The sequence below is a fragment of the Anabrus simplex genome, chromosome 7 (genome assembly GCF_040414725.1).
Source record: "Anabrus simplex isolate iqAnaSimp1 chromosome 7, ASM4041472v1, whole genome shotgun sequence".
Taxonomy (NCBI): Eukaryota; Metazoa; Arthropoda; class Insecta; order Orthoptera; family Tettigoniidae; genus Anabrus; species Anabrus simplex.
Window position 1 is genome coordinate 114,341,469 of NC_090271.1, and position 22,179 is coordinate 114,363,647.

The 22,179-nt window shown below is 38.0% G+C and overlaps 1 protein-coding gene across 2 annotated transcripts in view; it reads right to left on the reverse strand.

Annotated features, from left to right (window-relative positions):
* tim (timeless) overlaps positions 1-22,179 on the reverse strand; it is a 275,654-nt gene that overhangs the window by 100,236 nt on the left and 153,239 nt on the right. For both annotated transcript variants that reach the window (XM_067151261.2, XM_068228504.1), the window contains exons 6-12: positions 17,174-17,357; positions 13,665-13,862; positions 12,396-12,542; positions 11,377-11,517; positions 8,685-8,736; positions 6,757-6,884; positions 1,772-1,950 (exon numbers count right to left, since the gene is read on the reverse strand). In XM_067151261.2, the coding sequence (XP_067007362.2) occupies positions 1,772-1,950; positions 6,757-6,884; positions 8,685-8,736; positions 11,377-11,517; positions 12,396-12,542; positions 13,665-13,862; positions 17,174-17,357 (1,029 nt within the window). The remainder of the gene's footprint in view (positions 1-1,771; positions 1,951-6,756; positions 6,885-8,684; positions 8,737-11,376; positions 11,518-12,395; positions 12,543-13,664; positions 13,863-17,173; positions 17,358-22,179) is intronic.

A 22,179-nucleotide genomic window follows, 5' to 3' on the forward strand; every position in this document is an offset into this window, starting at 1 on the left:
TGATGGGGAGAAAGTTTCTTTTGCGGATCACTGTAAGTACCCAGGTTTTAATATACTGTAAGGATAGACCTTCACTGAGGTAATCACATAAATGGAATTGTAAATAAAGGGTACAGGTCTCTGCACATGGTTATGAGGGTATTTAGGGGTTGTATTATGGATGTAAAGGAGAAGGCATATAAGTCTCTGGTAAGACCCCAACTAGATTATGGTTCCAGTGTAAGGGACCATCACCAGGATCACTTGTTTCAAGAAATGGAAAAAATCCAAAGAAAAGCAGCTCAGTTTGTTCTGGGTGATTTCCGACAAAAGAGTAGCGTTACAAAAATGTTGCAAAGTTTGGGCTGGGAAGACTTGGGAGTAAAGAGACGAGCTGCTCAACTAAGTGGTATGTTCCGAGCTGTCAGTGTAGAGATGGCGTGGAATGACATTAGTATACGAATAAGTTTGAGTGGAGTCTTGAAAAGTAGGAAAGATAACAATATGAATATGAAGCTGGAATTTAAGAGGATACAGTTTGGAAAATATTTGTTTTTAGGAAGGGGAATTAGGGATTGGAATAACTTACCAAGAGAGATGCTCAATATATTTCCAATTTCTTCGCAATCATTTAAGAAAGGCCTAGGAAAACAACAGACAGGGAATCTGCCTCCTGGGCGATGCCCTAAATGCAGATCAGTAGTGACTTATTGAAATTATGAACTTATACTTAGCCAGCTCATACAATGGAATGCTACCACATTTAAATGTTGTTCTTTGCTTTTTTTTTTCCAGGTCTTCAGTGTTGGGATCTTGCGTCATTTACATGATGCCCATGTTGTGTTTATTTTATATGTATGGCCATTGGTTTTTTTTGCTCCTCTGTGGGCATCGTCTGTGCCAGTGGTTGTAGGTTCAGACCCATCCAAGTTACTACAGTCGTGTATGTACTACAAATTCAGTGCCTTTTGGGGGGTTAGTGGGGTTAGTGTTGACCTCATATCTATGGATTTTCTTTTATGTGTTATGTTTGTGAAACCCATACTAAGCCCAGGTAAGATAAATTTTCTTCGGTGTGAAACTTATCTACTTCTTTCATAATAGTACCGAAAGTAGGTGTCTGAGGACCGAGGAAGTGACAGAGCTTATGTGTTGACCCAGTATCATGAAATAATGTACCCCTAATTATAATGAACACAAATTCAAGTGAGAGTGGCATGAGAGCCCATACCATTTGTAAATTGTAAGCATTTTACATGATTTAATATTTCTGTCAGTTTTATTTTCTTCTGCCATAATGATAATAAATTATGTTTAAAAAAATAAATACGAATTTCATTTCTTGTAATAAATGATGATTTCTCCTACTTTCTCTGGTTCTCATTTCATAGTTTCCGCCCCTGTCCTGTTGTCTGTAATGATAGATAGAATTCAGAGCGGTCCATGTCCCTGAGCAAACTAGCCATGAGCATTCAGGACAAGTGGTGAACCGTGCAGTAATCAGTAATAACAGATGTTTCCATCCTTCCATGGATTTGAACAACATATGTACAAAATCCCTTCTAACTTATCACACATACTTTCTAAAAGGAGGTAATTTGCACATTATCATAGCTATTTTATAATTTCAGACTTGTATGAACTGTAAGCTTTGTGAGTTACGAGTCTTTTTTTTTTAATGTTAGACTATTAGACAGTCTCCAATTCAGGGAATCAGAATCAAGTACTGTATTTAAATTAAGGATTCAGATTTACATCCTGAATTCAATAAGTTATGGAAAAACTCCATTACCTTGCAGAATGCATGCGTTCATCCTCATTACTAGATGTAGAGATACATTCTTGATTCTCGACTTGTGTGGCATAACCATAGTCAGACAGCTCGGACGATGAAGGACAATCCTTCTTAGGAGCTGATTGACTGTCTGAATGCCAGTTGTGGGACATGCGGTGTTTGTGGGAGCTACAAGCCTGTAACAATATTTTAGAGATAATTCTTAGAGTCTAGAATGTTTTCTCAAAACAAACAAAACAGTTTTATCACCACATTATTTGAACAGAAGTAAGAAGGAGCAGATAATGTATGTAGGACACATCACAGAGTTAACTTATGAAGTTATGTCAGCAGATGATGGTGGTGGTATACAATTACTTATTTTAACTCCTTTACAACAAAATTATTATTTACCATACGACTTTTAATGACGGAGTGTCCTGAGGATATGTTGGGCTCACCAGGGGCGATCTGTGTGTCTTCTTGTGAAATTGTGATGATAATGAGGCAGGGAGAGGGTGAAATCTGGAGTCGGCAAATAGCCTACTCCTCTTCAATAACATCAAGGGGTTTGCTCAAGGCGTAACGTCCCCATCTAATGGATAAATCACCATCAATAGCATCATATATCCTCACTCCATATGAACACTGTGAAGAGGTTTGAACTGAACCCAGGCTTTTGGCAGGCAATCTTGTGATTAGAAATATGTTTACCACCTCCTCTCCTATCCTGCCAGCCAACATTCTGTTAGTGAAATTTTTTCCACCAATTCGAGTCGAACCAGCTAACCACAGTGTCATACCAAATAAATAATAATAATGTCGTGAACAACCGAGCTCATGGGGAGCAAGAAAATGATGATGGTGAAATTAGGCTTGAAGAAGTGGGAAAGGTGTTAAACTCCATTGTCATAAAGCAGCAGGAATAGATAAAATTAGACCTGAAATGGTGAAGTATAGTGGGAAGGCAGGGATGAAATGGCTTCACAGACTAATAAAATTAGCATGGAGTGTTGGTAAGGTACCTTAAGATTGGACAAAATCAGTAATTGCACCTATTTATAAGCAAGGGAACAGGAAGGTTTGCAACAACTATCGAGATATCTCTTTGATTAGTATACCAGGCAAAGTATTCACTGGTATCTTGGAAGGGAGGGTGCGATCAATGATTGAGCGAAAATTTTATGAAAACCAGTGTGGTTTGAAACCACAGAGGGGCTGTCAGGATCAGATTTTCAGTATGTGCTAGGTAATTGAAAAATGTTACGAGAGGAATAGACAGTTGTGTTTATGTTTCGTAGATCTAGAGAAAGCATATGACAGGGTACCGAGGGAAAAGGTGTTTGCCATACTAGGGGACTATGGGATTAAGGGTAGATTATTAAAATCAATTAAAGATATTTATTATGACAATTGGGCTGCAGTGAGAATTGATGGTAGAATGAGTACTTGGTTCAGGGTACTTACAGGGGTTAGACAAGGCTGTAATCTTTCACCTTTGTTGTTGGTGGTTTACATGGATAATCTGCTGAAAGGTATAAATTGGCAGGGAGGGATTCAGTTAGATGGAAATATAGTAAGCATTCTGACCTATGCTGACGACTTAGTCTTAAACCTTAGCGCTCGCATGGCAGGCCATGCCCGACGAGAATATCCTGCATAGATCCTATGTTGGGCAATGCCCGGCATGATTTTCTTCCCTATATAACTCCTTCATCGTGTTATGCATGCATTACAGGTACAGTAAACTACTGCCATCTTTTGATGACAATTTGAAGCTATGTATAGCTATAATTTCCTTGAAATTAGGCTCTGTGCAAATTCTTTGAACACCATGCGAGTTTGTAAACAGACATTGTTTAGCCACATGGCGTCGTTCGAGCAGCATGAGAAGGAAATAGCCAGACTTTTCGATGAAAATGACATTGATTTCAGTGATAGTGAGAGTGATTTTCAATTAAAATGTGAGAAGATATTGCGGAACGAGATTGTGTTGAGATGAGTGAAGTTCCCGATAATGAGAAAAGTATGCTAAATGGCAGTGCTGGTACCTCTACTGATGGCCGGAGGGAATACCGTAACAAGGACTTGGAATTAAAAAGAACCCCATTCACAGGTATGTCAGGTTATAAGCCACTGCAAGGGACTAAACCTAACAGTGAACTGTACTTTTTCCAGTTATTCATGACTGACGAGTTATTGTCGGAAATTGTCCATGAGACTAACTGGTATGCCAGAGTAAACATTCAAAAGGTTAAGCCCTTCAGACGTGAGTCTAATTGGAGGTCATGTATAGATGTTACTCTTCCTGAATTCAAAGCATTTTTAGGCATACTCCTAAATATGGCAATGAACATGAGACAGTGTTTTTCCTGCAATACTTGTAGAAAAAAGCCTGGATTACATCCCAGCAAATGCTTTGAGAAGTTCCACACAATGCACAAATACAGATAAAATTGACTATCTGATATAATTTCAGACTTAAAAATGCCGAACATTGCACCTGAATATTGTATTGTGCTTGTATTATATTTATTTTGTGTTTGCTCTAGTTGATTTTTTTATATATATGCCGTCCATATGTTTGTGCTGTCTCTTATCCCTCTCCAAGCAGGTTCTTAAATGGAGCTGGAGAGACAGGAGTGTTCAGAAAAAAAAAGAGGGCTAAGGATTAATGGCATATTGTACAGAAAGCTTGCAGTCTGATATCTTGGAATTGAAAATAGGTGCAATGAGTATGGTATGAAACTTAGCCTTTCAAAGACTAAACTGATGTCAGTAGGTAAGAAATCCAAGAGAACTGAATGCCAGATTGCTGACACAAAGCTGGAACAGGTAGATAATTTCAAGTATTTAGGATGTGTGTTCTCCCAGGATGGTAATATAGTGAGATTGAATCAAGGAGTAGTAAAGCTAATGCAGTGAGCTCGCAGTTGCGATCAACACTGTTCTGTAAAAGTCAGCTCCCAGACGAAATTATCTTTACATCGGTCTGTTTTCAGACCAACTTTGCTTTACGGGAGTGAAAGTTGGGTGGACCCTTATTCATAAGTTAGAAGTAACAGACATGAAAGTAGCGAGAATGATTGCTGGTAAAAACGGATGGGAGTAATGGCAGGTGGGTACTTGAAATGAGGAGATAAAGGCTAAGTTAGGAATGAAAATGATGGATGAAGCTGTACGTATAAAAAAGGCTTCGGTGGTGAGGTCATGTGAGGCGAATAGGTTACCGGTACCTAGGACAATAATGGACTCTGTTATGGAGGGTAAGAGGAGTAGAGGGAGACCAAGACGACGATGGTTAGACTCAGTTTCTAACGATTTAAAGATAAGAGGTATGGAACTAAATGAGGCCACAGCACTAGTTGCAAATAGAGGATTGTGGCGACGTTTAGTAAATTCACAGAGGCTTGCAGACTGAACCCTGAAAATAATAATAATAATAATAATAATAATAATAATAATAATAATAATAATAATAATAATAATAATAATAATAATAATAATAATAATAATGTTTAAATCCCTTGATAAATTGATAGAATTACATATGATAACTTATTGTTAAATAAAGTCAAATTGATTGAACCCGACATCTCTGATGTGGTATACCAGTTAAGCAAAGGATTCTATAATGAAAGATCATTATTGTTGAATGATAAGATCAAACACTACTGTATTTTCTTCTGAACACAGGTCCTATATACAGTGAAATTTCTTGCAATGAATGAGAAAGGCCGATCGAGACAAGAAAGAAAGAAAGAAAGAAAAGAAAGAAAAAAGGTTTTTAGAAAAATCTTGGGCCTAGCCAAAGACAAAGAGGAAGGACTGCCAGTCATGGACTTGTGACATGAATGAGCCCAGCAAGATGACCAACCAGATCTATGCCTACTTTTGGACAAGAAAGTGGAAAGACACGTAAAGGAAACGTGGATCACATATGAATACATCCAGGAGTATGATCTGCTTAAGAAGAAATTCAAAATAATCTAGCTTTTCAAGAAAAGCTAAAGCTATAAACAGGAAATGTGTGGACTTAGGAGAGAAAGGAGCAACACAGGGAATGAATGTGGGAGCATTGAATAAAAGTTAAAGCCTGATGAAGGAGACAGTTTAAATGGTATTGTCTACAGTTGGTCAAAATGTATTGAATAATAAAAAGAATACCAAATACCACCTCCCCTCCCAACATACAGTAACGCTGTCCCTGCTACAGCAGTCTAAAATTAGAGATGTGTTTTTAAAAAGAGGGTGAATATAGTCAAAACAAGATCAAAAGAATTACTTGGGTAAGGCAAGAACGAAGTGTCTTCCGATCCATTGAATTTGTATCTTGGAGACAATAGACTTACTTTCTAGTGCGGGATCATCCATCTCCTTTCCTGGTGATACTAAGATAATTAAGTTTTAGCACAGAGAAAATTTCTAGCGGCAATTCCAATATTAGATCTATAATACATATGCTTTTATAAAAATTTAACCATATACCAAAACAAAAGCCCACCTGGTGGTCATGATTGTTAAAGCGTCAAATCTATGTGGTCTGGAACTGTAGTTAGCCAGTTTAAGTCCCACTGGTTGAAAAAGAATGTCACCATCAGAATGCTGGCCAGCAGGGTAGAGAGGTGGTGGTATACAATTTTTAATCACTAGATTGTGTGCCAAAAGCTTGGATTCAGTACAAACCTCTCTGCAGTGTTCATATGGAGTGAGGGCATATAACGTTCTTGATGGTGATTCGATTATCAGGTGGGGAGACGTTGAGCTTTGAACAGGCCCCTTGTGCTGTTGGACAGGAGTAGACTACGTGCTGGCACCGGGTCTCAATTCTTCCTTCATACTATCAGATATATCATGCCATTCATTTCATCTCATTAACTCATCTGATGAGGAGTTAAAACACGCTATGAAGATTCATCTCACTTCATACCCAAATCTGAAGAGAAATCAATCAACTGTTGGACACACATCAAAACATAAATAATAAAGAAAGTGTTTATCACCTTGATCTCCATATGACACGATTGAGATGAATCACTATCATTCATTCGATCCTTTTTACTTTTCCCTGCACTTCCCCTATGACAGGAACTACAACTTGACTGGCTCTTGCATTGAGAGTCCATTGAGCCTGAAACAAAATAAGAATAAAACATGAATAAGATGTTTTTTTGTTCTTTTTTACGATTTGCTTCACATTACGGCAACAAAGATAGGTTTTATGGCGATGATGGGAGAGGAAAGGGTTAGAAGCAGGAAGAAAGCGGCTGTAGCCTTAATTAAGGTACACACCGAGCTCGGTAGCTGCAGTCGCTTAAGTGCGGCCAGTATCCAGTAAATTTACAATAACAAAGTTGTATTATGATCCACCTGTTCAATATATGAGATTAGTCACTTGCAACAGTATCCAGTATTCGGGAGATTGTGGGTTTGAACCCCACTGTCGGCAACCCTGAAGATGGTTTTCCGTGGTTTTTCATTTTCACACCAGGCAAATGCTGGGGCTGTACCTGAATTAAGGCCAAGCCCGCTTCCTTCCCACTCCTAACCCTTTCCTTCCCCATCGTCGCCATAAGACCTATCTGTGTCGGGGCGGCGTAAAACAACTTGTAAAAAAAAAATAAGGTACAGCCCAAACATTTGCTTAATGTGAAAATGGGAAAACACGGAAAACCATTTTCAGGTCTGCCTACAGTGGGGTTTGAACCCACTATCTCCCAAATGAAAGCTCACACAACTGTGAGCACCTAACTGCACTGCCCACTCGCTACAAGTTAACCTTTAGAGATAAAAATTTCATAATGTTCTGTATTGAAATGTATCACAATTAAATTGAAAAAATAAATAAGGTAGTTCACCCTATTCAATACAAATAAATACGAAATGTAGTGTTACATTCCTATTTAATTATAAGCGGAAGCGGTACCGGTTTCGACCCCAATCCAGGTCATCATCAGCCGAATAAAACGCAAAAAACAATGCATAGGTAAGAAAGAAATTAAAGTTCAAGACCCCACAAAAACAGTTGAAGAGGCAATATAAAACAAAAGGGATAGGGACCGTAAAATTCAGAAGAAGTAGAAGGTAAGTCACTTAAAAGAAGCAAGGCGCAATTTTCTGAACAGCAGCATAGCACACGCAAAGTTCGGCATTGTCTCATAATGTTTACGAGAAGCGGAGAACAGTTAAATGAGCCAGCTTGCATACACTATCAGGCGCGAAGTCACAACACAATCCAACAGCATGAGACATCGTGGAGCAGTCTTCTACTAGGGGAGTGACATTCTATGCACATCATTGTCTACACTGAGCTTTCACACCTTGCATAACGTTGGAAGCATGACAAAAATTGCATCTGTCCAAGTTTCATTTTGCGTGACCATGTTGCATGTTAGCGACTTATAGTACTTTTCTGGTGTTTTAAAATGATCTTAATTCTGGTATTACCTGTGAGTAATGATAAGTTATTCAGTATTTTAATGGTATGTGGCCTGGGGAGAAGCTTAGTGTGTGCGCGAACGCACGCGCACGCACGCGCGCACACACATGCACACACACACACACACACAAATACACACACACCCTCGAAACTATCAGAATTAACCAATTAAGGTTAAAACCTTGACCTGGCTAGGAATTGAACCTTGGACACCTGGGACCAGAGGCCAAAATGCTAACTACTTAGCCATGGAGCCGGACATTTATTCAGTGAAGGCTGACATCCATCATCATATTAATAATAATATCACATGCTATAACTATACTTATCAGGTTTGTTATACAAGATGTTTGTTATACAAGATGTTTGTTATACAAGATGTTTCGCATGGTTTTCAAAAGTGAGGAAGTAATTTGTAAATTATGCCAAACCCTTGACTAGAATTGTACAAATCTAGACTAACTAGTTTGTGAGAAATATTTCTAAACTTACCTTTTCCACTTGATTTACTGCACTCTGAATGAGGATAATTTCGTGAAGAATGCTGGAAGAGAAAAGATTACATAAGTTACTTAAACTTTTTCTGTGGTATTACATAACATACAATGGATTAATCTTTGCAACCATTTTGCAAAGAAATCAGGCTATGTCAATGCTATAAATCTCCTAAGTGAAAGTTAAAAAAGTAAAATGCATTGGCCATACAATTTTTCTAAAATAAATAAATAAATAAATCAATGAACGTCTTCCTTTTCTCAAATGAGGTATTTTCCCTCATGGCAAAATGATTAAGGAATTACAAAATTAGTATGAAATTTATAAAAATGGAAAGTATATAAGTATTTAAATAAATCATGACATAAAATCTCAAATTACTCATACTTTGGTCTCCTGCTGAGGTCTTAGTTTATACCGACATAACCTCATTTTACCTTTGGTAAGCTGTTCCATTCCATTTCTCTCCTCCCACCAAATTAATATTTTCCCCAGTTACTACATTGTTAACTTAGCATTACTTTAAACCTTTGCTCTTGTATGTCGGATATGTTCTGACATAAGTTTATTCAAAGAACAGCGCACATTAACGGCATCATTTAAGCTTTTAGCAACTTTTGGACAGTATCACGTCCGTAAAGTACCAGCTTATGGTCTGTGGAATGTATTTTTGCCATAAAGATGAGGGATCCCTGAACTGAGAGGCACACTTCATCTTACACACTTGGAATATTATAAAGGACTGCTAAGTGCAGTAAGAGACAGAACAAAGAAAGGCAAAGAGAAACTCACTTCTTCAAAATCTTCGCAATAAGACTTCCAGATTTATAAAATCATGTAAAGAACTTCATTTCAGTTTTTGTCACTTTTAGTCGTAAAAACAGATAGTACTACATCCATACCCTTCCAGAAAATATATATATGAGTGAGTTGTGTAACCAAACTTATTCAAGTGTTAAGGGTTAAACCTATGAGGAAAAGTCACATCACTTAACTACTGAGTTGATGGAGTAAATGTACCTCTTGGGGAATGCTGTCAGTACCTAGATGTTAATATAAGGAAAGATTTTTATTGGGGAAATCACATTAACGAGGTTGTAAATAAGAGTTGCAGATCTTTTTTACATAGACTATGAGGGTATTTAGGGATTGAAGTAATGATGTACAGGAGAGGGCATGTAATTTACTGGTAAGACCCCAAGCTCCAAGGTATGTGACCCTTCAAAAACTAGAAAAGATCCAAAGGAAAGCAGCACTATTTTTTTCTAGGTGATTTCTGACTAACACATAGTATTATGAAATCGGGTACCAGATAGGGACCCTCTTCGGAGGAAGCTCTGCCCAGGGAGTGGCGTCCCTACCTATACAAGTCCCAGAGCACACTGACACTGTATCATCTGGTAAGTGTCCCAGCTCAGGGTTATGGGTGAAGACCTCAATGGAATATAAAGCGGAGAAGATGGACTGGTGGAGACTGTGGAAGAGGCAGCCCAGTACTCAGGGAATAGCACGAGTACACTGTTCATCAGCAGTGTTTGTTTCCCATATTAAGGGCTGCTGCAAGGGTGTCTGTTTCCCATGTAAGGGGCAGCCTGTATAACTGCTGCCAGTAGCTCTAAAATGCCTTTGGGAGTGGCAAACCCTTTGTAAAAATATCGTCTAAAAGTGAGTGATGCTATACCATCAACACCCCGACCTGGCAAGAGCTGGACAACAAGAAATGATTAAAATTTTTTTTTTTTACAAGTTGCTTTACATTGCACCAACACAGACAGGTCTTATGGCGACGATGGGACAGGAAAAGGCTGGGAGTCAGAAAGCAGCAGTCGTGGTCTTCAACGAAAAATGATGATGATAAAGAAGTGTTATTAAAATGTTGCAATCTTCAGGCTAGGAAGACTTAGAAATAAGGAGACGAGCTGCTCGACTAACTGATATGTTCTGGGCTGTCGGCGGAGAGATGGCGTGGAATGACATTAGTAGACGAGTAAGCTTGACTGGAGTTTCTCAAAGTAGGAAAGATTTTTAATATAAAGTTGGAATTCAAGAGGACAAATTGGGGTAAATATTTGTTTATAGGAAGAGAAGTTAGGGACTGGAATAATTTACCAAAGCAGATATTCGATAAATTTCCAACTTGTTTGAAATCCTTTCAGAAAAGACTAGACACACAACTTATAGCGAATTTGCTACCTGGTTGACAGTCCTAAATGCAGACCAGTGATAAATGAAATAAAATCATACCCAACTCTAGAAATATCTTTTGTCTTTAATTTCTTTCCAGTATTCTCCCAAGCACTTCCCCAGTTCATGTCAAGTACACTCCCCACCACCCCACATTCTTTTTTTTTTTTTTTTAACTTGACCTCCATCCTGATAAATTTTCTCACTTGAGTTCCCTTAGCATTCTACTGACACTGGCAGTGATTATGTGGCTGCTACCACATACCTAGCTGATTTCCTACGTACTCCCTCCTGTTCTTTTATCAGGTCCACACTACTGAATTATTGTACTCCAGTTGAGGTCTTACAAGTATTAAATATTCCAATAGTGGACATTGTTAAAACCTCTTCATGCAGTAATGTACCATGTGGAATAGCAGGGCCTATAAGATCCAGCTGTATAAAGTGTGACAAAACAGTAGAGCATTTAAGGAATTTTCATTTTGTGGGTGGTAAAGAACTGTACCTGTTTTCCTGAGCTTCCGTCACTGTCGCCACTGCTGTGGGAATGCATTCGACTGTTCTTTCTACTGCTACCATTGTCAGAAGAGTCTGATGTAGGATCTGAAGTAAGCATAGCAGATGAATCACCTCCAGATCCTTGTTCCTATGCATTAGAAATTAAATAATAAGTTGCAAATTATGCATTTTATTAGTAGATTAAAGAAAAAGAGGGAAATTCAATATTTGTCATGTTAACCTCTGAACTTGAAAAATCTTAACATAAATATTGTTCAAAAGAGTTCCTAATTTTTTATTGCTGAAATTTCAATTTTTTATAAACATAGGTTAGGGAGAATTATCATTTTCAAAATTATCACAAAAAATGTTGATGAGACATTTTTAAAACAACCTAAATTATGAGTTTGAATACATTTGTTGCTGTTAAAAATAAATGTAAATTCTGTGACATGCTGTCAGCACTGAATATTTTGTGAACTATTACCATTTTAAATTTTCAGTGACTGCAGTAAAAAAAATACAATGAAAATAATTGCCTATATATTAAAATTTTTTAAAAAAATCAATGAATAACATGACATTTTCTGTCATAATTCTGCATAAATTATTTTCAAATGTTTGTTACTACATGATATGACACAAATCTATGTCACAGTCTACACATGTATACCCATATTTCAATTCCCTTCTCATCTTTTTACCCTTCTGCATTGTGACAGGAATTTTTCTGAGAATTTGAAAAGTAAAAGAAATGATAATTATACCATCTTGTGGCTACTTAAGTAACTAGGTGCATGAAATGTTTGTATTCAAGGATTGAAGGCTTTAAGTTTATTTACTACATGCTGTTAGGTTGCCCAATCATTCTCAAAGTTCTAATTTTGTGTAAATAACTTAAAAAAAGATAAAGGATGCCCTGTGATTTGATTCTAAATAGCTCATTTTTTTTAAGTCTCTACTCTGAAAGGAGACTTTCCATGTTGTCTGTAACAATTAAAGAGGCTATTTATGATGAAAATGTACCGGAGGTGAAGTATTGCTCTCATTATCTTCTGAGCTTTCACTTAGAGATGCTTCGAACCAGAGATTGAGCAACTTCTGCAACACTCCTACATGTTGGTCCTTGTACATGAGGGCAATCAGCTGGACCATTGAAACTCCCCAGGAGGACTGAAATGAGAGAATTAAAGCATCATTACCATGGATGGAGCAGTTACAAAAGACTATTTAATTTAAGCAAACAGAATTTGTACAGAGAATAGATATTTCTACAAAGCATAGAAAGAACTCTCTCATAACAGAGGAAAACATCAGATTGTTGTACACAATACAGTAACAAAAAGAAATGCATGTTTAAAAATTTAACATGTGACTATCAACTATTATCAATTTCCTAATGTCTGTCCTTGCCTATCTTTGCTATTTTTGCCTCATCCACCCAAATCAATCATTGTGTAAATCCTTGAAATAAACTTTCAGCTTATTAGGTCATGCTGAGTATATATAGTATATACTGAAGAGATATTAAGTACAGAACAGAAATCACCAACTGATCACTCAGGACCGAACGCACAGCCTTTAGGATTCTGCATCCAATGCTCCCCCTATTGAGCTGCAGTGGCCTAGGTCATTCTTGTTCTGTTGGCTGGGATCTTAGCTACAGGTCTGGCATAACTTAAAAGTGTCATACTAAATCGAGAGAGCATCAGACGCAAAATCTGAAGGTTGTGGGTTGGGTTACCTCCAGTGTCTGGTTGGCCATATTTATTCTGTATTTAACTTGTATTTAACAGCTTGTACTGTCTCTACTGAACATGACCTAATTAGCTGAAAGTCTATTTCAAGTAGAGTGTGGTCATGAAAGCTAAATATTCAACTGTGTAAATACTATATGTATATTCCCCTGCCCCTTTCTAGCTTTCTATCTTCTAAATCTGTTGGTATATTTATCTTCCCTTCCAATGCATAATGTGTATGAAACATTATAATTCTTTCAAAATCACATTTATTGAGACAGGGTATGATGGCAGCACCTTAAAAAGGGGAGAAATGTTTCTGTAAACAGTTACTTTAATTTTATTCTTTGATATTCCACAGCAAAAGTTGTGCAGTCACGACTGAAGTCTAAACTTACCTGCCTATAACCAAAATTTCATCTTTCAAATTAAATACTCCTCCAAGCTCTAGATACAACTCACAATTCAGCTTTTATTAAGGAGTATTTCATTTAAAAGACTAAGTAAGGAGCCATATGAGTCTATGTAGTGTTGACTAAGCACAAGATAAGCATACCTTCTGCGCAGAAGTCATAAGCTGGACAAGTACTTTATCAATATTCTGAGCGAACAGGTTCCACAATATCTGGTTCTGCATGCTGCTGTACATGTTGGCCGATGAGGAGATCCTGGGCTCTGGTATGTGTAACACATTCCGCAGTAACAGAAGACAGTTGTTGATACTCTCACACTCTTCACTGGTGAGTGTCTCGTTCTGTAAGATTACACACATCATCTCAAGAACTAAGACAGTGCAGGCTGTACGAGCACTAGAAGTAAGCCATACTACTCTAACGAGCTCAATAAGATTCATTCTTACTCTTCCCAGCATGACAAAATAATTTTATCAACCGATTATCTCAGTTTACCTAAATGTTAGTCTAACATACAGCATAAAACAACTGTGCCGGTGAGAAGAAATTCTTACCATTCACTTTTCATTCATCACCACAGCAAAAGAATACAACCATGAATATATTATACTATTTAAATGATTTTGCCAAACTATGTAATGATTAGCATGCATAGTTATTGTTATCATCATCATCATCATCATCATCATCATCATCATCATCATCATCATCATCATCTCTCCATATCTGTGTGATCCCCTGTGTGTGAGGTGGAAGAATAACACCCACAGTATACCCTGCCTGTCATAAGAGGCGACTAAAAGAGGCCCCAGGTGTTCTTAACTTGAGAGTTTGGTTTGGCAACCATGGGGCCGTTAGATATGTCCTGGTATTGCTTCCACTTACTTGTGTCAGGCTCCTCACTTTCATCTATCCTATCCAACGTCCCTTGGTCAACTCTCTTGTTCTTTTCTGACCCCAATGGTATTAGAGCATTCGAGGTTTAAGAGTAATTTTCATGCCCTTCATGGCCCTTGTCTTTCTTTGGCCGATATTTTTGTTTACTGAAGTGTCGGATCCCTTCCATATATTTTCCCTGTAATTAGTGTTAATAAAGGATGGTTGCCTCATTGTACTTCCTCTTAAAACAATAATTACCACCACCACTTATCCTTGTACAGATGAGCTGGAAGAATTTAATTCCTGTCCATTTTTATCTTTTCACAACTCCTCATCCCTCACCATTTTTCAATTCAGGTATCATCGCTTCATCCCATCCTTAACTAGGACCTTGCATCGTAAACAGATTCTTCTTTTCCTTTAAGTTGTGGTTCCAGTTAATGTTGCCATCTAAAGGGACATACTTCCTTCTTTGGTCAATGACAGGAAATAGGGACATATTTGATAAAAAAATGGACAGACTGTGATTGTTGCAATCTTAGCTGTGTGAGCAGAACCTGATGCCATCACTCCTGCTTTAGATTTTATCTAGTAAGCAAATTTGCCTATTGACAGCCTAATGACTTCCTGCTGTGTCTTGAGGTGATAACATACACTTTTATAGAGATCAAAGAAAGTATATCCAATACATCGAGGTGCTGTTAGCATAAATACACCAGTTAATACTAGAAATATGTCACTGTTACATTTTTCCTAATGGCACAAGCAATCACGGGTTAAATATTACTTTTTAATGAATAATAATGTTCTTAGTTTTGTATCCCACCAAATACTTTGACGGTTTTTGGAGATGCAAATATTACTTTTTAATTCATCACCTAGTACAAATACGATTTTAACACATAGCAATAAAGAAAATTGGTACAAATTATTCACAACTAAATTTAATTACAAACTTATGGGCAACTTTGGCTCTGAACTAACGATCCCAAAAACTATGGATTAGACACTAAAATTGGTCATTTTCAATTATTTTTACACATCCCCTCCTCCACATCTGTAGGGGTACTGAACATATTTCATAAAGAAAGTTGTTTATTAGGCAACTATGGACCTACACCTAAGGCCTTTTGTAATTCTCATAATGAACAGAAGCTTTTATAACAATGTCAGTCAATACCTCTTTAAGGTAGGTACTTAGATGACTAGATGACAGAAATTAGCTTTTTTAAATTACTCCTGAGACAATATATAGGCTATCAGATAGCCAACTCCTTATTCTTTCAGTCTTTGTCTGGTTTGCTTCTTAACAGTGATCTATAAAACTGGGTGTTGTTGTGGTAGCCCTTTCAGACCGTGTATGCACAATTGTGCAGGTTCGTATTTTATTTATGTCTGAGCTTATTTGACGTTTTCTTGGCGCTAGACCGGACTGCATTGCTTGGGCGGGACATGTAGCATGTACTTCAGTTGTTTTTATTTAGCGCTTGACCACCAGGGGGGCAGGAAGAAAAGTTTAAAAATGCAGTTCATCGGCAAGATGGCGGGAAGCAGTAATGCCTAAAATAAGTATTTATTTATTGCAGTCATATTAATCTAGAAGCTCTAATGAATATCAGAATATAATCAATGAAGTGTGTAAATTGTTTAGCGAACATAAATTGTGAACTTACAACATCGTACGTGATACCATGAGGTTTTGAATGTTGATAAACACAAGTGTGCAGGCTAGGTTTCCCTACAGGCAATGCATGCAAGAGTGCTGGGCGCTGCCACCAAAAGGACTGTGAAAACAGAACTCGTACTCTACGTGAGAAATGTAATGTATAAGATTTTAATTGTTTAAAATACATAAAATACATTGTTCCACACCATAAAATAGAACATTTGATCATGTACAAGTGTATATTCACATGCATTGAGGTATTTTTTTTTTTTTTTGTAAGTAGTGAATTAATTCCTGACACGCACAATTGTGTGGGTGCTTTTTCTCAGATGTTAATTTTTATTTAGTAGAATAAACTAAAAATATATGCATTTTAGAGCATTTTAGTCAGTTTTTGATGTACAAACAAAAATTCACACTGCCAGTTTTCTTTCAGGTCTGAAAGGGATAGAACATGTTCTCCAAAAATCAAGTAAATCTTTTAGTTTCTCTTTTGAGATTGTCCTGTCTGTGGGATAAAGCAGTGCCAGAAAATTTGGAAACTGGTGGAGGGGATGACCCTGAATTGATCTCTCTGAGGAATTAACAGTATTGAGTATCTCATCCCCATGGCAGTTGTAGCTATAAAACAGGACCTTTGGGTACTCTCTTCTTAGGCCATCATATTTTCAACCATTCCACTTTTTTCTTGTGTGTATGCCTACTAACTTCCAATTATTTACACTTCTTCCAAAAGAGATTACTTGTCAGTTTATGTAAAACACATCTTTGTCGTTGCTTTTTAGCCTTCTCAATTACATCACACCATTCTTCTGGCCATCTTTAGCCATCTTGATGTTGGATACGCACAGCAGACACTACAAGAAATGGGAATGACAGAGGCAACTATCAGGAGTAGATGTAACACTATCAGCCTTTTTTTAATTAAAAAATATGTTGGTTAGCCACTGTAGCTCTGAGCCACCCATTTCATTCATATATATGAGAGCAAATCCATAAAACAAACCTGAAGGAGCAAACCTCAAGAGAAATTGAAGTTAGATTACATTGTCAGCATGAGAATCTTACAGGCCTGACCACAAAGGAACTCTCTTCCTCAACACTTACCTTCTCCAGAATGAACTTCATGTGATCTACGACAGCTCGAGTGCTGCGAACATCTACAAAGGCTTCTTTCACCGACATTAGAAGATAGTTGAGATCAGATATTGAATGTTGTCCAACATCAGTTTTGAGCATTGCCTTCATAGGTAACAGACACTCAACAGGAATTGAGAGATTCACCAGGACCCTGAAAACAAACAGCTTCCTTTTTACCTATTTATGATAATCTCTTACTAAAATTCATAAACCCGCTCTATGAATCAGTAGTTGAGTGTTGGCCTCTAGGTTCTTAGACTGTGGGTTCAAACCTGGCAGAGGGAGTCGGATTTTTTTAGGATGGGAAAAAAAAGTCCAGATGTCAAAAGTGTAAGAGATCCCTGGCGACACACTTGGTGTTTACCTGACAAAATTAATTAAAACTCTGGTATAGATTGCCCAGTAGAGATTCAGTTTCTCGGCTATGTAATAGAGTAAAAGGGAATTGACATGCAGGCAGTCTAAATGTCTTCAAATTAAAATGCCTAGGCCTACACATGTAGCAAAAGTATTATTATTATTATTATTATTATTATTATTATTATTATTATTATTATTATTATTATTATTATTATTATTATTATTATTATACTTGGTTTCTTAATGAGCCTGTACCGTACACAATTAAACCTCAATGTCTGAGTTTGTTGTCTTCCCTTATGTTCATAAATTTCCTCTTAGAAATATATTAAGTTGATCATTGCGTCATGAATAAAGATTTTCTTCAGTTCAGGGTGTATAAAATAATGTCAGAAAGACCTCTTATTTTTGCGAAAGCAAACAACTCAGCGATAGGAATTATCTCGTCTCCTGCTTAATACTGTAAATGCACAGCTGTTGCTGCTGTCAAACCACTCAAATATAGCTAAAATATGACCCTATTTCGAAAAGAAAAAAAAAAAAGCTCAAAATATGACCAAACTACCGGGCGGAGTGGCCGATCGTATTAATGCTCTAGGGCTATGGAGCTAAGTTATGCATTCGGAAGACGAGTGGGTTCGAGCTCCATCGTCGGTTGTCCTGAGAATAGTCTTCTCTGAATTCCCATTTTCACTTCCAGGCAAATGCCGGGATAGTTCCTATCCATATGCCACAGCAGATTCCTTCCACTTCCGTATCCAGTTTCATTCACCATCTTCATTTCATTTCGGGCCGATGACCTTCGATGTTAGGCCCCTTAAAACAACTAGCATCATCATCAAGCAAGCATTTCATTTCACCCCCATTAGCTTCTCAACTGAAGTTGGCGTCAGGGCCGTAAAAAAGCATGCCATATAAGTTAATTTCATCTCACCTCATCCCCAATCAGTATCAAGAAAGGGTTAGATATGCATACATAGTCAAAATAACACTGAAATATGCATTTATATGACAAATAAGAACAACTTAAAACAATTGGTGACAAAAATCACCAGATCGGCATTAGGCATTAAAAACCAGGCATTCTTCTTCTTCTTCTTCTTCTTCTTCTTCTTCTTCTTCTTCTTGTCATCTGGGCAAGTATTACAATGAATGTTATTGCACGACTGCTCTGTCGGTACAGGGAATTCTTGGTAAACATAAAGTAGCAGCTATTCTACATCGTATAGGCCTATATTTGCCTGATATGTCCCAGTCTGATTTCTTTCTCTTTTCCGGGTTGTAAAGAACGTACAATATAAATACCAGAAAACTGCAGTGGATGAGCTGAAAAGCATGCGTCTGAAGAAGCTTTCTCAGGTTTTTTCAAGACCTTCCGAAATACGGTATTGGTAGAAGGAATTACGGCGAACTAGGATCTTGGTTGGTATGTTGACATTTATTTGTTATTGTGTCAATCTTAGAATTTTATGAAAAGTTGTAATGATCTGGAAAAGAAAGTCTGTAATGAGATGTAGAATTTTAACACGTGAAGTAGGCCCATCTCGAAACGAAGCGCTTAAAAGATGCAAGTCCATTCACAAAGTGTCTTTCGTTCTGAATGGCAGAAACCTTAATGAAATGGCCTCCGGAATCCATAATGATAATTTTGGTTTATTGGCGCCGGTTTACGATAGCTAAAGGAGCCAGATGAAGAACAATAACAGGCAACCCTGCTACTGAACCCCTCGCTCGACGGCTGATTGTAAAGCACAATGCTGTCGATCGATATATCCCCATCCATTCCCGATTCTGCTGTTACAAGGCCAATTACAATTTGTAGTTCATCTTGGTTGTTACGTAATGCTTCACCAGTCGATAGATACAGACCACAGGAGTTACCGAGACTGCGCAGGAGGGTAGGAGAACAGCGGCAATGTTGACAAATATTATCAAACTGCTTATACAAATCCTTGTTTATGTATCTGACAAAGGATAATGGTAGATGACTCACACCTCACACGTGTGCACAAATAACATAACATCCTCTGAGGGTGGGGACAGAATACTCGCACGGTACCCTCCATGGGAGTTTTAAGTGGTAGGGATGAAGGGGGAACCAACGGGTGGTACGTGTCCCTCCCGATAATTTTCTGTCATGTCTTGTGTCTATATTTTAAGTCTTCTACAATGCTAAATGTAGTTTGGATGAAGTACGGTACAGTGATAAACCGTGTCGTGAAAACTAACCTATCAGCACTTCGCCATAAAACTTACAGAATCTCAACTCCTGCTCAGGCATCTACATCTGCAGAAGTCCACTAAAGACGAGAATACTATGAGATTAAAAGACGCAGTTCTTTAGGGAATAAAGAAGAGATTCGATCGGCCAGGAATGAAACAAGTCTTAATAGTGGATAATGTGCTGCTGGTTGTAGGATGTGTGGACGGACTGCAGTAATTTCAGATTATATACATATCATGTTTAGATTTAGAACTGAAATATTGTTTCTGGAGAATAAGAACATTTAATTGTTAAGAACATGGCGGTTCAGTGAGATGAGCCCAAAAGAAAGATGTTTAGTTTCATATGTGGGTACCGGTACTCTTCTTCGACTGCTTATTAAACCGAATTCAAACTGTGAAGCAGGATAAGTTCTGGTGCTCTTCATCGCTTAAAAACGAATTCGCGTTCTGACACAAAAGAGAGAATCATGGGGCAGTTTGGTATACGCATCAGGACAACTTCGACAGCGTTGACAACAAAAGAGTTGAGAAGAGAGTCTTTACTACTGTTTAATTAGATCGCTCAGCCAAAATAATTTGGAACTCGCTATGTATTAACCGACTAGATAGGGCATATTATGTTACCGGTACCGTACCTAATAAGTATTAGAGTGCAAGTCATCGCAGAGACGTGGAAGAGAGAAACACGAAAACCAAGACGAGAATGGAACTTCCGACTAAATAGCCTACAACAACCCTGTGGCAAAATCGTCAGCAACAGAAGCTAGATTGCAACAAACGACTGCAGGCTATATTGCGTTACGTAAACAATAGCAAAAATAACAACCTGTCGGGTTTCAAGGCTGGTGAGTTTGAGAAGTAAATAATAACGGCATGTGGCCTCCGGAGAGGCCTGCTGCAGGTCTTTCGAGTTGACGGCTTGTAGGTGACCTGTAAGTCTGTGAGAATGGGACCCTGCCTATGATGAATTACAATGCTGAAGACGGCACACACAACAGCCATCGAAATTAACCAATTAAGTCTCCGACCCGGCCGGGAATCGAACCCGCGACTTCTTGGACCAAATGTCAGCATGTTTAGGCATGGAGCCAGAGAATGAGAGGTGATGATTAGGGGCAGATCACGGACTTAGTGTTTTTCACTAAGTTATATTTTCCCTGCTATGCTCATTATGCTTTAAATTGTCGACGGTTCAGAAAATATCTATAATTCCAGTAATCGCCTTTTTTCATAATAATAATAATAATAATAATAATAATAATAATAATAATAATAATAATAATAATAATAATAATAATAACCTCCCCATTATTGACTAGGCATTAGGTTCAATACTGGGCGAACAGTAACAAAGAATTCCCGTTCTTACATTATGTATGTGCTGCGGGTCAGTATTTAAGGTACGATGTTTAGCTATGTGACGCATCATAGAGATCTTTTACATCTTTTTCATTCCGACGTTGAACGGCATGGAGTGTCGAATATATGGTGGAGTGCACGGAATCTTGCCAATAAACAGTGGTTTATGGTTCGTATAGGAATGTTACAATACCTCTGCCCCGCCCTTTATCTGGTTCTAGACATTCCATTGTGATGACTGGCGGTCTACCCTCACCCTTGACTCGTAGAGCCGAATGAGATCAAGATAGTTATAATAATTTGATAAGCAGACAATCTTAACCAATATTTCGAATAATATATCTTCGTTTAATTGTATGCCTAGTGGTTGGCTAAAAAACGAGTTGAAAGTAAATATTTCAATCCCTTCCATGTAAAGCAGGGCCTCTCAAACGCCCAAAATCTCACGCGTGCAAATTGAGGCGCAGAGTTTCGGCCCGGCTCGGACCAACGATTCGTCTCTAGACTACTCGGCTACGCTCGGCTCAACTCGGCTCGGATTTGGAGCGCTACGGAACAAGTGAGGAAGATGGAGACAGACGTGGGGAAAGAGAGAGACAGCGCTATTGATCCAAATCGAGGAGTGGGGGTCTGCACTCTGGTCAACCGAGCGAAGTCGTCTTTTGCACCGTGCACAGTGCATGCACCGATAAGTAATATTAAAGTCTTTGGCATGCACCAAGTGCATGCACTCTGAGAGGCCCTGATGTAAAGTAAAGCTTCTTCTTCTTCTTCTTCTTCGTCTTCGTCTTCTTCTTCTTCTTCTTCTTCTTCTCAGACACTTTGTTCAGTGTTCTGGGCTAACTCCATGTAAAAAACAGGAACACGTAGCCCTTTACAGTTCTAGTTATCATGTCAAGTAATAGGTTTTGTGTAAAAAGTGGATCTTGCTTTTTGTATTCTCACTGGGATCTCCTTCGTGTGGTCCCAGCATTCATTCAGAAGTCTTCCCAAATAAATAATGTTACTACATTTAAATCTGATTTGTT